Below are 14,741 nucleotides of genomic sequence, written 5' to 3'. Positions count from 1 at the left end.
GAGAGAAAAAAATAATAAAAAAACTGAAAAAGTATATTGCACATGTAAGAACAATATAATAATAAAAGAGCTTTAAAATTTTCAAAAAATATAGCTTATAATCATTGACACTCTGAGTCAGCTAAGAAAATATAAAATGCAAGGCTTTCTCACAAAAAATGAGGTCCATTTCCTTTTAATATCTGGCCATGATCACTGTGAGTAGAAGGCAAATGAATTGAACAAAGTTAACAATTTTTTCATTTTTAAAAATTCATTAGTACAAATATGTAGTTATCAAAAATCCCCAAAATTCTCAATAGCCCAATTAATTACAATAGCAAATAAACACACTTTCATATTTCACATAAGTTGCTATATGACATTTTTAAAACCTATGAATTGATGGACATTTGTCACAATTTTTACAAACATAGCAATATTTCAACCTTGGTATTTAAACATATTTTTTTAAACAAAGTAAAACTCATCTTGGGTTAAGAACATAATCAAGAAATCTATATATTCTGGTGGAAGGTAAATAGTGAGCTGAAGAGTATAAATAAAGGGGTGCTCCTTTTTCTTGGAGGCTTATAGGGATACAAATGCCCTGAGATTAACTGCCCAACTTCCATTCACATATTTAGAAATGCGGGAAGGTTGGGGGTTATAAAATGTATTTCACTTCAGCTACTGTAATGGGCCTTACCTCATGGGAGGGGCAGGCAAAAATAATCAGATTGTTAAAAATAAATTCCAAAAACCATATTTCAAAAACCCTTAAAATCAAATCATTTGAGGTATTATTAGCACATTAAATTTTTCCAATGTTGTTAATACAATTATAACCAGTTCTGAAGTCCATCTATCCTCGGCAAAATAGAAAAAAGCTGTTTTTTCATATATGGGCTTATTCACAATAATATTTGTTCAATAGTTATAGGGGAAAAACAACAGAATTTCTAAAACTCAGTATATTCAAAATAAATTCAATCAACCTTCAGTTCAAGCAGAATAATATTGAATCCAGTAATATATGAACTTAAAATCACAAAGTTAAACCATAACAAAAAATGCAATAGAATACAGAGATTTTTATAAACCATTGGAGTCTGAAATGCCTTAGAATATAGCCTTTAGTCTTTAAAGTTCCTTAGGTGTGTTTATGCATTTAAATGTCTATTGTCCGAAGGCAGAGTAGAAAGGGTTAGGCAATGGGGGTTAAGGGGTCTGCTCAGGTCCCCATAGCTGGGAAGTATCTGAGGCCAGATTTTAACCCAGGACCATGCTCTCAGTGCCCTGAGCCACCCATTTGACTCCCCAAAGTTGAATCTTTGAGCTGAATCTTTCTTCTGGCATGCAGGTGAAATCAATGAAATTACCAGAACAGTCAAAAGGTATCCTTTTAAACAGGCCATTGCTATTAAGTTTCTGTTTGAAAAATCTGTTTCTTCTCCTCTCCCTTTTCTCTCTTCCCTGCTCTGATACCTCCTCCATCCCCAGTCCATGTGGAGCCCAGGCCACCCACATGGAGTCAATACACCCCCCCACCCCTGTTTTGTTACCCACCAAGGATCTGGGTTTGTTGGGCAGGCAGGTCATCAGGTGATCAGGTTGAATCAGGTGGGCCAGGTGAGCGAGAGAAAGTCTGCTGGGCTGGGGCCGGGGCGGGGCCAGAGTCAGAGCGTAGACAAGCAGGGCCCAGCAGAGCAGGCAACCAGGGTGGGGCTGGGAGAAGCTGCAGCTGTCTGAAGTGGATGGCGGCGGCAGGTAGGCAGGCAGGCAGGAGCTGATCAACAGCTTTGGGAGGGTAAAAAAAAAAAAAAACAAGCAGGGCCAGGAGCTTGGGCACCAGGTGAGAGGCTGCAGAAGCAGGAGCAGGAGAGGGCCACAGGCAGGAGCTGATCAAGATAGTTTTCTAAAGAGCATCTTGGAGAAATTTGGCTTTAAAAAAATCATTATCTAGGCTAAAATATTTGAGAAGTTCTCATCCCTTCGTGGTCTCCAAACTGTAAAGATTAAAATTTAGGAATATGGGGAGATTGAGGCAGGTAGAAATTAGTTTCTCTCTGCAAGGAGTATTATATTTTTTAGAGGTTTATTAAAGGTTAAAGATTAAAGAAAATACAGAATAAGAAAAAACACGTGCCTAGGCCAGAGGCCTAGGCCAGATAACCTCACATCCCAGAAGAGATGCATCTGCTCCAAAATGGAAGTCCAAAAGAGAACCCAAAAACCTTTGCCACCAGTTTAAATCCTTCCTGGATCTCGGCCCACCTCAGAATTCCCGTGAGATTACAAAGCGTTCTGGGGAAGTGGAGCAAAGGCTTGTGGGGATTGTAGTCCTGTATTCGAGTCTATTTTTTACAAGGAATAAGGGGAAGAATTCAGTAGTAAAGCCCAAAGTATTAGTTCTTCCACCCACAGTACCCAGCAATTACTGGGCTAGGCTACTAACATTAAAGAAAGCATGTGGAGGCCTGACCTCCAGTTCTGAGATGACTTCTTACTCACAATGAGACTTTTGACTGGTCACTTTCCCTTTCTCACAAAGTCAGATCTGAAAGAAAGTTCAGTGATTATTTAGTTTAGAAACTCTCTTCACAGATAAAGAAAGTGAAGCCCAGAGAGGGTCAATGATGGGATCCCAAGATTTAGCAACTAGGGAGAAGATCTGGGTTTGATTTTGGCTCTGTCAAAAAGGTTGTGTTCTTTCAATTTACCGTGATAATAACTTATCCTGAAAGTAACTATTACTGGATTCATTTTACCAACAAGAAAGCTACTTCTGCACAGATAGTATTTATTAAATTATTTGGAGCTATATAAATTTGAGCAATTATTATGGTCCAAAAGATAGCATGTTGTAGTAGACAGAATAACTCTGGAATCTGGGACCCTAGGTTAGAATCCTGGCACTGCTTCTTACTAACTATGTACCTGGGGCAAGTCCTTTCATTTCTTTGAAACTAAGTTTCCTGTTATAAAATGATGAAATTGCACTAGATGAGCCCAGAGGTCCTTTTGATGCTCTTCTATAAGGTGCTCTTCAAGGATGAAATTAAGACTGAGGAGTCTTATTATTTGGGACATGAATGACATCTAGTGTTCACTGGGTAGTATAGCAAACAAAAGTTGGCTAGTGTGTGACAGTAATATGTTGTTTTGTTTTAACTTTACTTTTTGTCTTAGTAAAAACTCTAGGACAGAAGGCCAAGGGTCAGGCAAATAAGGTTATGGGACTTGCCCAGGGTCATATAGTTAGGAAGTGTCTGAGGCCAGAATTGAATTCAGGTCTTCCCAACTTCAAACCTCACACTATGTTGTCCACTGTGCTACCTGGCTGCCTTGTAATAGCATTAATAACAGCTCATTTCTCTCTTTTTTTCTTCTCCCTTCCCCTTTTGCCTTCCCTTCCTTTTCCTTTCCTTCTTTGTTTCCTTTTCTTTTCATTAACATCATCACCATGAGAACTTGGACTATATTTCTTTCAGCTGAAATTCCCTCTTTCTTAGACTCTAAAATCCTCAGTTAGAAGCATATAGGTTGAGCAAATGTTCCACATATTGGACTTGCAGTCAGGAAGGAACAGACTTGTAGTCAGAAATAAATATAAATTCTTCTCAGATTTTAAAATAAGTACAAACAAGGTAATTGTATAATAAGTATAAACAAAACATTTTTTTCCTGTGTAAAATCAATATAATGATACTTTTAGATCTACCTTGAAAAATTATTGTGTTTGTAGGGAAAGGGAATCATGTGATATGATTATTATATGATATGATGTGTGATTATATTTTTTTATATAGAAAAGATATTTATATCTCTGTGTTATTTATTGATCTTGACTTTTGGGAAATCTGGGAGGATATATATATGCATATATATATATATTTATATGTATACATCTAAATGTGTAGATAGAACATATAGTACAGCTATTGTACATATAAATATATATATATATATTATATGCTAAATCATCGCAGTCATAATTGAACAACTCAAACTAATAAACAAGAATGGTAACTTTTTAAAAATATCAACAGGATGAGTGTCATGAATATCGCAGTCTAATGAATAATGAAAAATATATCTGCACCAGAGAGAATGACCCCATTAGGGGCCCAGATGGCAAGATGCATGTCAATAAGTGTGCCATGTGCCGAGCTGTCTTGTAAGTAATGGACTCTGCAAATGGGCTAATGATGTAGCCTCAAAGAACAAGGGTATTATTTTGGGGAACTCACTATCTCTCTGGGCCTCCTTTATATCATATCATCTGTAAAAAGATGCAGTGTATAATGTGTGTGTGTGTGTGTGTGTGTGCATGTGTGTGTGTGTGTGTGTGTGTGTGTGTGTGTGTGTGTGTGAGATCTAGATACTCAGTGGCTAGAGAGCCAGGCCTGGAGATGGGAGTTTCTGGGTTCAAATCTGGCCCGAAACACTTCCACATCTGGTCACAATATGTGACCTTTATTTTTATTTTTGGTGATAACAACATGTAGAAACTGTCAACCAAGGTGCAGATGGACTATCCCACATTGGGAGATGGAACATCCACTTTGAGGACATCATAGATGATAGTATCATAGATTTAGAGCTAGAAGGGTCCTTTGTGGCCATGTAGTTGGAATCTTTGATTTTATACATGAGGAAATCAGATATTGAAATAGTTAAGTAACTTGTGCATGGTCATATAAGAGGTAAATGTCAGAAGATGTTTTATAATATTAAGAATTCCATTTGACAGGGATTAACATGGGAGAGAAATTTGGCTAAAATACATATAGTACAGGTAAAAAACCATGTCCCCTCTCCTCTTTTCTATTCTAGTGAGAGAGAATCCAATGAAAGGAAAAGAATACAAGAAGAAAATAACAAGGTATTTCTCTTCCATTTTACCAGATTAGAAATGGCCCCTTCTCATCTCAGGCCTATGTCTATCTTTATTGCTTACTGGTACTTACCTGTGATTGTAGCCCTTTGGTTAAAGCCATGAAAATCCTGGTCTTGTCACTTTACATGTCCTAGTTAGGGGAAAGTAGTTTTTTGGTTTCAGGCTATAAGAGAAGATTCCCCTGATGAGACCCTCTAGATCTTAAAACAAGAGAGTGGACAGAAGAAAAGTGTCTTGAGCCCTTCCTTCTGGTTTAGTAGTGAATGAATGAATTAATTAATATAAAAGTGTATACTAAGGACTTACTCTCTGCATGGTAGTAGAGATTAGATTAAGCTTTAAGTTCCTGTAGAATGGTGCATTAATTTTGCTTTTTCAGCTTCCCCTAGTGAGACAAGAATTCATACGTTGAAGAACATAGGCCTAGTTTTGTCCAAGCCTTCATTTGCCCTTTGGCTGTATAAATGAAAGACATTATATACCATTCCATCTAGATAATTGAAATGAGATAAAAATAGAGTAGAATAAGCCCTGCATTTAGAGTCAGAAGTTTGGGTTTGAGTTTTTATTCAAATACTTCTTAGCTTTGTCATCTCGAGCAACTTAAATGTCTTACAAGTAAATTCTTTAGGCCTTCTCATTTGTAAATTAAAGGAGATGGAGTGAACTGGCTGAATATTTCAGATTCTTTCCAATATATGAAAAGAAAAATCCCCTTGATTTTTTTTTCTCTACCTCCCTTCGCCTTTTTATCTCCCTCAACTTCTCCAGATATGACTAATATACCCACATTGGCACTAAACCAGTTATTTCTATTGTTAAAATTCCCAATTTCTTTAGTTCAGTCAGAAGTTCTTGGATTTCAACACTGATATAGAAAGAAAAAGCTGTTTGATCCGGACAGGCTCAACCAGAGGAATAAGAAATAGCTAGATAGACGGCTTTCTCCTTGCTCAGGTCAGAGCAGATTCTCCTATAATATGTTTCATGAAATCTTGGTGGTTGACACAAAGTAAAAGGGGATTTTAAGAGAAATATTGATATGTTCATTATAATTTCATATTCCTTCTTTCTCATCTAAAATCAATCAATCAGTATTTAAGTACAGTTGATGCCAGGCATTATGCTAAATGCTGAGGGTACAAAGATAGAAATCAAACCATTCCTACTCTCAAGGACCCTAAAATGAAAATGAACTAAATATGTTTATTAAACACATAAAGTTTTCATTGTAAAAAGACTTAATTTAGATTAGCCACTTACATGACTATATATGGAAATCACTTAGCCTTTCTGCACCTCAGGTTCTTCACCTGTGAAATGAATGGTTTAGACTAGATCATCTGCAAGATCCTTTACTTAAAAACTGTATGGCAGGGGCAGTTATGTGGCTCAATGGAAAGAGAGTCAGGTCAGGAAATGGAAGGTACTGGGTTCAAAACTGGCCCTATACACTTTCTATCTGTGTGACCCTGCGCAAGTCACTTAACCTCAGTTGCCTAGTCCTTACTGCTCTTCTGCCTTGGAACTGTTACTTAGTATAAATTCTAAGAAAGAAGGTAAGGGTTACAAAAAATAATATATAGAGAGGATAGGGATGAAATAGAAAAATATTGGGGAAGGGAAATTATTTAGTGGGCTATTACAGTATTTCAAGCAAAGTTGATGAGAGTCCAAACTAGGATGGTTGCCAAATGAGTAGTGAGATGGAGATATATATTTGGCACTGATTGGCCAATGAAAGGAAGCAAAGTTGACACCAACATTATGAATCTGCATGCCTAGAATGATAATGGTCCCTAGACATAAATGGAAAGTGTGAAGTGGTGGGGTTGGGGAAAATCTTTTGGATATGTTGAGTTTGAGATACCTGCTGTACATCTATCTACTTTAGATTTTCCATTAGATAGTTAGTGATGCAGATCTCCTACGTGGAGATAATTAGCTCTATGTCAACTGAGACTTCACCAAAAATAGAATGTTGACAGAGAAAAGGGCCCATGAGGAGAAGGCATATTTTTCTAGTACATCTATACTTTCCTAGGGAGATAATTTGGATGATAATCAAGTTAAAGAGACTGAGGAGGAATGGTAAGAAAGGTAGGAGTAGAACCAAGTGAGAAGAGTGTCTCAAAAACCCAAGGGTCAGGGGGCAGCTAGGTAGCTCAATGGATTGAGATCCAGGCTTAGAGACGGGAGGTCCTAGGTTCAAATCTGGCCTCAGACACTTCCCAGCTGTGTGACCCTGGGCAAGTCACTTGACCCCCATTGCCTAGCCCTTACCACTCTTCTGCCTTGGAGCCAATACACAGTATTGACTCCAAGATGGAAGGTAAGGGTTTAAAAAAAAAAACAAAACAAGGGTCCACTAAAGAGCATCATTTATGGTTTCCATCAATGCATGTCTAACTCTGGAGGAGACAGGTACAAACAGATTTCAACAGAGACATTTATATTTGATCCTGAAGATATCAGGGGGCCACCAAAGTTTACTGTGCAGTGAAGTGACATAATCAGTCTTGCACTTTAGGAAAATTATTTTTACATCTGAGTGGTGAAGGACTAGAGTTGGGAGAGATGATGCAGATGGACAACCACTAAGTTCCCCCACTAGTCCAGGTGTGACATAATGAGAATCTGCTCCATGATGGAAGTTGTGAGAATGGAGAGTGAGGAACATAAGGGAGAAATGTTGTGAAAGTATAAACAATAAGATACAACAACAGAATGAAAATGGGGGTGAATGCAAGTGAGGAGTTTAGGATGATACCTAGGTTGCAAGACTGGGTGACTAGGAAGATGGGGTACCCTTGCCAATAATGAAAAGTTCAGAAGAGCATGGGGTCTGTGGAGAAAGATAGAGTTTGGTTGTTGGGTTTGATATGCCTATAGGAAAATTGCAGAATCTCAGAGCTGCAAGGCACCTGACAAGTGACTTCACTCAACCTCTACCAGAAAAGCAATCCCCTTTACAACAATTTAAACAAGTGATTATCCAGCTTTTGATGGAAGAGGTCTAATTATTTTTCCTTACTTTAGTATTGAAGTTGTATCTTTATAAATTTTATCTATTGATTCTACTTCTGTCCTTTGGGTCTGAGCAGAACAAGTCTAATTCCTCTTAATGATGATAATCCTTCAAATATTTTTTATACATGTCTTTCTTCAGTCTTCTCTTCTTCAGGCTAAATATCCCTAGTTCCTTGATCCAATTCTCTAGTGGGATGATTCAGACCTTTTAGCATTCTGATTTCTCTTCTTGGAAGAAATATACTCTAGATGTGGTCTGACTAGGGCAGAGGACAGTCAAACTATCACCTGCTATGTTCTGGATGTCACAGTACTCTTAATGAAGCCTAACATTTCATGGGAGATTCAATCATCAAACCATGGTTTTAACATGTTTCCTTACTTTGGCAGATCAAGTGTCATGATTCCCAGAGCCAAAGGAGCAGTGGCAATCTTGAAAGTTCCAAGGCTGCTGACCCTGTTCAAGTTCAAGCAATAGTGTAAGTAAATATTGCTTGACTCCTGCTGTCCCAGAGAATGGTTTAGTAGCTGTCATTGTTGTTCCAGATAGGGTTGTTAGGCTATTGGGAGGCTACCATTCACTTTTCTCCTTGTCTTAAGGGCCTAATTAAATGTACACAAAATTATCCTTTCCTAAAATAGACATGGATTTTGAAGTCATAGTGAACTTTTCTATGAAAATTAAAATAAACAAAACTATCTATAGAGAACATTACAGAAAAAAGAGGTGGGATATTGAGACAACCATCTCTATTATTAAGCAGATGAAATGGGTAATACAGATGGACATTGAATTTTCTAGATAACTACTCAGTTTGACTGTGTAGATATGGGCCTGGAGGATCTTGAGCTAGGGTTCCACAACCAGTAGATCCATTAGCTGACCTGGAAGCCTCACCTTGTAGATCAGGGTAAAAAAAGAAAAAAGAAAAAAAAATTAAAGTCATCACTCTTCTCTTCCTCACCTCACATACAAAATTGGGATTCTCAAGTAAGAGTGAATTCAAAATATGGTAATGTAAAATGAAGCCAGTGAAGAAGTCATCTAAGTTTAGGTTGTCTGAGATTTAGCTGTCCTGGGTTCCTGATATTAAAAAGTACAAAATAGCTCCAAGGAAAAAGGATATCATACCTTTAGTCAAAACTTTGACCATTCTCCCTTAGTAATGGGAGCCCCTCAAGATCAGAGACTGTTTTATTTTTTTGTTTTTGCTTCTGTCTTAAGGGATCACAGATCATAAATAAAGTCAAACGGTTTCCTATAGTACTCTTGATCATCTTTGATGTCCCTCCCATCTTTGAATCTGTGATCTTATGATCTTGTAATATCCCAAGGACTTATGATCCAAGTCAATAATATGGGCATTCCCCCCACCCCCTGCCCCAACTAAATAACAGATATTGTGGCCTATTGAAGAAACTTTTTATCAAAGGATCAAAACTGAAAAAATGCTTGCTTAAATTAAATCTTAAAATATTTTTAAAATCAACATAATGCTCTTAAAAATAATATCATACTGGGAAGGGACATTATCAGTACTATCAGGAAGCCAGAAAACAGAGTATTAAGAAAGCCCTAAATGCTGACATTTTAGGAATTAGTGTTCCTTTTAGCTCTGACATTCTATTTTCTAAGACCACTTCTGGCACTAGTATTTGGTGGTCTATATTTAAGGTCCCTCTGACTTAATTTTTTTAAATTCTGTGTCTGATATCTCTTCTGTCTTTAATGTGGTATGATCTATTATACTTTATAGCTCTAAAATTAAGTATTTTAGATCCCTTCCAAAGTTTACTTTTCTTAATTTTCTAACTTTGATATTCTTCTTATTATGAGTCATAGCATATGTACTTATATTTAGACATATCTAAGTAATATGTATATATGCACATGCATATATAGAAGTATGTATATATATTTTTAAATGTATATTATGTGTATATCTGCCCATCTATATGAACATATACTAAGGGAGATGCTATATGTATATATTTAGTACATATAAGGAATGTGTATATGAGATACTATGCATGAATATATATGTGCATATATATATCTATATATGTATACTCTATAGTATCTAAATAAACTATACTTAGTTACTTTAATATTTAAGTATAAATTATAATAGATACTAAATATCTTCATATATACACATATACATAGTTATCATATATATGTATATATGTACACACATACCTACCTATCTCTCTTCTCTCAGAAGGTATAAGAATCATAATACATGTTTAGAGCAATTATACATTTCTTACCATTCTATATAGTAAAGGAGAACCTCAGGAGAGAAGTGAAGAAAAACCATATATCAATTCTGTGGAGGAAGAAAAAAACCCAAGTAAACCATTTTTTTCTGTGGTGAGTATAACTATTAAAATCCACTTCTTTTCTTCTTCTGTTGTAACCCTAGAGCCATAGCTTATGCCACTGACTTTTAAGAGAATATAGGAGAAATATGAATTAAACCAGTAGTGATTCCCTTGGTAACTCTCACAAGGAATTGAGGAATATGGGGAGATTGCTTTGAGGGGCTAAAAAAAGAAATTATTTTCAAGTTGCCTGTTTCGGTCTATGCTCTCTTCAGACCCGGTTCACAAGATATATGTTTTAGGGCCTTCTAGAATTAGTAGAATTTGAGCAATTAACTTTGAGCTATTGCTGCTCTGCCTTGAGAATTTTCCTTTTTTAAGAGAGATGTGGAGAACCTTACTCCAACTCATATACTAAGAAGATGAGGGAGAAAATGGCAGACACAAAGTTCTTGTAAGTGACTGTCTATTTGGTTCCTTTTCAGGAGTCTGAAATGTGCCAGAAGTACAGAGTAATTCCCAGAAAGGGCTACCTGTGCCCAAAGAACTTGCAGTATGTGTGTGGTGAAGACGGCAAGACGTACAACCATCCTTGTTTGCTGTGTCATGAAAATCTGTAAGAACTAAACCTGTGGAAGGTTTTAAAGCACTTTGAAACTTTTCAGTAAGACCAGTTTCCCCCTTCCAATCCCCTTTCTTATTTTTTTCCTCCCTCCTTTTCATTTTTTCCTCTCTTCCTCTCTCTCTGCTGAGGGTAGTCAGATAGAGAACTTCACTGACCTTGGATCTTTGAAACATGCTTACTCTCATAGTATAAGTATTATATACTGGGAGGAACACTGTGGTGGGAGTCAGAAGACATGTATTAATGTAGTTTTTTGTGACCATGGCCAGATCACTTCCTTTTTTCGGAGACTCAGTTGTTTTTTTTTATTTGTGGAAGGATAATGATCCTTATACTGCCTCCCTTAACAACTAGGTATTATGAGAATCTAATGAGTATGGGCATGCTTAAGGCAGAGGAATATAGCGGATTTGGAGATGACTGAAGTTTTGAAGACCTAGGTTCAAATTCTGTCTCTTACTTTGGGTTCAAGTTCTAACATAGCTGGTTATGTGATCCTAGGCAAATAGAGTTGAACTACCTCCAATTAACTCTCTAAGATTTTAAACTATAGACTAAATTAAAAATAGTTTCTGTAAGGGGAGTTCCACATTATTACTTTCTTGTTTCCTCTAGTCTTTTGTTTTTTATACCTAGATACCTACTGAATTGAATCCTTAGCTCTTAGTAACCATGTCTCCTTGTGTCTCTCTGTCTCTATCTTTCTGATCCTCTATTACTCTCTCTCTCTCTCTCTCTCTTTATGTCTCTATGTTTCTGACTATCTCTGTTTCTTTCTCCCCTGTCCTTCTGTTTCAGGTTAAATCATACCAACATCCGAATGGTGAAGGAAGGGAAGTGTGAAGATGAGCCTAGAGAAACCCTCCCACTAAATTCTTCAGGCATTGTAAGTAGAAATATAGGAACCTAGGCTATAAAGCAGGAAAGGTACTAATAGTTCACCCTAGTGTGGCCCCTTCATTTTATAGAAGATTAATCTGAGGCCCATGGAGGACAAATAGCTTTCCTGCTAAGAGGCCAAATAGCAGATCCATCCTTCTACTTTGACACTGCCTTAACCCTCAGTCCAGTTTTGCCCTTTCAGAAAACTGGAGCTGAATTTATTCAGAGGAGACTCACATTTTTTTCTTCCCAAGGAAGCAAAAGGGTCAGATTTCAGAAGTAGTATATTTCTCTAGCCAGACAAGCACAAAATTCTTTAGTGGATGGAATATTTTTATATTAGGATGTTAGAGCTTGGAGAGACCTAGTCAACCCCACCCATTTGACAAAGGTAGAAATAGACTAAAAGTTAGAATAGACTTTAAATTCACTGAGATTCTATTACAAGGCCCAATTACTAGGCCTGCCTCTAATTCAAACTTACTATAAGATCTTGGCTACATTATTTTCCATCTCTAAGATTCAGCATCCTTCTCTTTAAGAAGAAAGATTTGGCCATAATTTCTAGGGTGTCTTCAAAAATCTGAGAATCTGTGTTTATTTAGAAGCTATTTTCATGCATGTGAAAGAGCAGGGAAGAAAAAGAATAGAAAATGGGACAGAGATTGGCTGGATTATAATTGGATTTACCTTGAGTTTATAGTCTCTGGTCTTTGTCTCTTCTTCCAGGATAAATGATTGATGAATCAGTTGGAACCTTGAGGAAAAGGTTCAAATGCTCAGCCCTGAAAAGTCTGCCTTCACCCTTCTATATATATATAAGGGACTCTTCTAAGCACGTATTATTTACTGTGCAGAACAATCCTGAGCTACTGGGGAAAGGACATACTGATTTTCAGTCTTCCATCCTTCTATTCCCGGACTCTATGATCCTGGTGTGGAGACACATGCTGCATTCAGCCAGTGCTCTGAGGCCCCTGGTCACGGTGCTGTCTGTCCATCTGCTTGTGCAATAAAAGTAAACTTAGCAGAATGATCATCTTACTTTTTGTTTCTGATGGGACATGAGCACAACTCCAGTGAGGGCTAAAAGATAGCTTCTCTGGTCCTTTGCTAAAAGGGAAGCCTGATGGAAGGCCACACAAGATCATTCTCATCATTATTACATACAGGCATAGAATGAGTCATTCTCTATTCATCTCTGTCCTAAGTAGACAGGGCTATTTCCTTTCACCTCTGTCTTACAGAAAGGGCCATCTCCCTTCACATCCATTACACATGGGCAGGACCACTGGCCTCGTATCCATCCCACACAGACAGAGCTATCAGCTCTTACCTTTATTCTACAATGATTGAACTATCCCTTTTTTTCCTTTTTCATCTCTATTCCATACAAAAAGAGCCATCCTCCTTTATGCCCATTTCAAACAGGAAGAGCTTCCCCCTTTCATCTCTACCATGCACAAAATGGATCACCTTACATTTTAACTTCTATCCCTCTCAATGGGCCTACTCCTAATAGTCTCATGAAATCTCATGCAGACCAAGCAATATCTACCAACTTTAATCCAATACATGTACAATCAGACTCACTCTTTCTTCTTCCAGTATACAATATTACTGTTAATATGGTCTCTAATCACAATAGATTTTGTATCTCTCATTGCAGATTTTGAAGAATAAATAAAGAAATATTCTTCCTTCACATTAGTTCCTCCCTTATGCCTTTACCCAGGCTAGCAATGTTGGGTAAAGGAGCTATTTTGGAAACAGAAAAAATGTAGAGGAGTAAAAGTCAGAAAGGTAGGAGGAGATCAAAGAAATGATGTTGTCTATGAAGTTAAAGAAGGACAGATTACCATGAGTAGTTATAAGTTTCAAAAAGAGAGGTCAAAAAGGATAAAGATGAAAAATGTTCAATATTGATGAATAAGTGAGAAATGATAGTACTTTAGTGTAGTAAAAGGTTCAAGGGAAGGCATTCTTACTATTTCTCACATTTGAGAATGTTTGTAGACAAGTGTAGGAATAAGTGACAATAAAGATATTAGAGATGTATGGGACAGTGGGAAGGTAGAGAAGATTAATGAATTGTCTTAGTGAGGATGGGAGGGAGTAGGATAGAGCAGAAGCCTAATATTGCCTCTTTCACTCTGTTATGGGAAACTTGCTATTTTGAGGTCTCATAATTTATGGATCTGCAGAATGTAGAGCCAAAAAAGATGACAAAAAAGAAAGAGATAAAAAAGATTGTGGCATATGTCCATGTATGCATATACAAAGGAACAACCTGTGGCCCTAAAATGTTGTAAAATTTCTCCAGTTCAATAAGATCTGAATCTATTTAATTCTGGACCCATATGATCCATATATAATAATGTATCTCAAAAAGATTCTCTAATAAGTTCCTAATTTTTTCTATATTGCTCATTTCACTGATAACTTTTGAATGGCACTGGTTCTCATTAAAGAGGCTTGGCATCATTCTGGGACTTGATATGATCAGCCCAAAGAAACTGTAATGGGGAGTATAAATGGTCATCTTTATCACATACAGAAGAACCTCAACATCTATAGAAAAATCCTTCCTCCAATGAAATTCTGTAGAATGGCCTCTATGAGATGATGGACATCTTGAAAGAGAATAGATGTTCCAGATTGATGATTTCCAGAAGATCACAGAATCGTTTTCTGTTTACATGAATCAAAGGTTGATATATAATCTCAATATATTCAGAGAGACAAATAGTTTGAAGAGTGACTCTAAAGGCACATGTCATTCTGAATCCATTAAAAATAAATGATTTCTTATACTTTCTCTGCCTTTGAGTGAGTTGTGTGATTGAACTTTATATCAAATCTTAAAATCAGAGATTTAGAACTAGGAAAGGTGGGGAAAATTAGACAGAATGTAGAGTAGAATGGTCAAATGTGTGACCTGTGTGTTCATGCAGACACAACCCTTCCAACTGTGGCTCAAACCAAATTAAAATGTAA

At 36.9% G+C, this 14,741-nt stretch overlaps 1 protein-coding gene across 3 annotated transcripts in view; it reads left to right on the top strand.

Moving 5' to 3' along the window:
- Positions 1 to 14,539, top strand: part of SPINK5 (serine peptidase inhibitor Kazal type 5) — a 92,065-nt gene extending 77,526 nt beyond the window's left edge. For 2 of the 3 annotated variants that reach the window (XM_056811624.1, XM_056811623.1), the window contains exons 29-35: positions 4,032 to 4,159; positions 4,819 to 4,867; positions 8,303 to 8,391; positions 10,196 to 10,286; positions 10,723 to 10,853; positions 11,661 to 11,748; positions 12,474 to 14,539. In XM_056811624.1, coding sequence (XP_056667602.1) covers positions 4,032 to 4,159; positions 4,819 to 4,867; positions 8,303 to 8,391; positions 10,196 to 10,286; positions 10,723 to 10,853; positions 11,661 to 11,748; positions 12,474 to 12,482 — 585 coding nt within the window. In that variant the 3' untranslated portion in view covers positions 12,483 to 14,539. The remainder of the gene's footprint in view (positions 1 to 4,031; positions 4,160 to 4,818; positions 4,868 to 8,302; positions 8,392 to 10,195; positions 10,287 to 10,722; positions 10,854 to 11,660; positions 11,749 to 12,473) is intronic. The other variant, XM_016428362.2, reaches the window with a different exon arrangement.
- Positions 14,540 to 14,741: the final 202 nt, after the last annotated feature.

This window comes from Monodelphis domestica, chromosome 1 (genome assembly GCF_027887165.1).
Source record: "Monodelphis domestica isolate mMonDom1 chromosome 1, mMonDom1.pri, whole genome shotgun sequence".
Taxonomy (NCBI): Eukaryota; Metazoa; Chordata; class Mammalia; order Didelphimorphia; family Didelphidae; genus Monodelphis; species Monodelphis domestica.
Note: the sequence above shows the minus strand (reverse complement) of the source record. Positions and strands in the feature narration are given on the sequence as shown.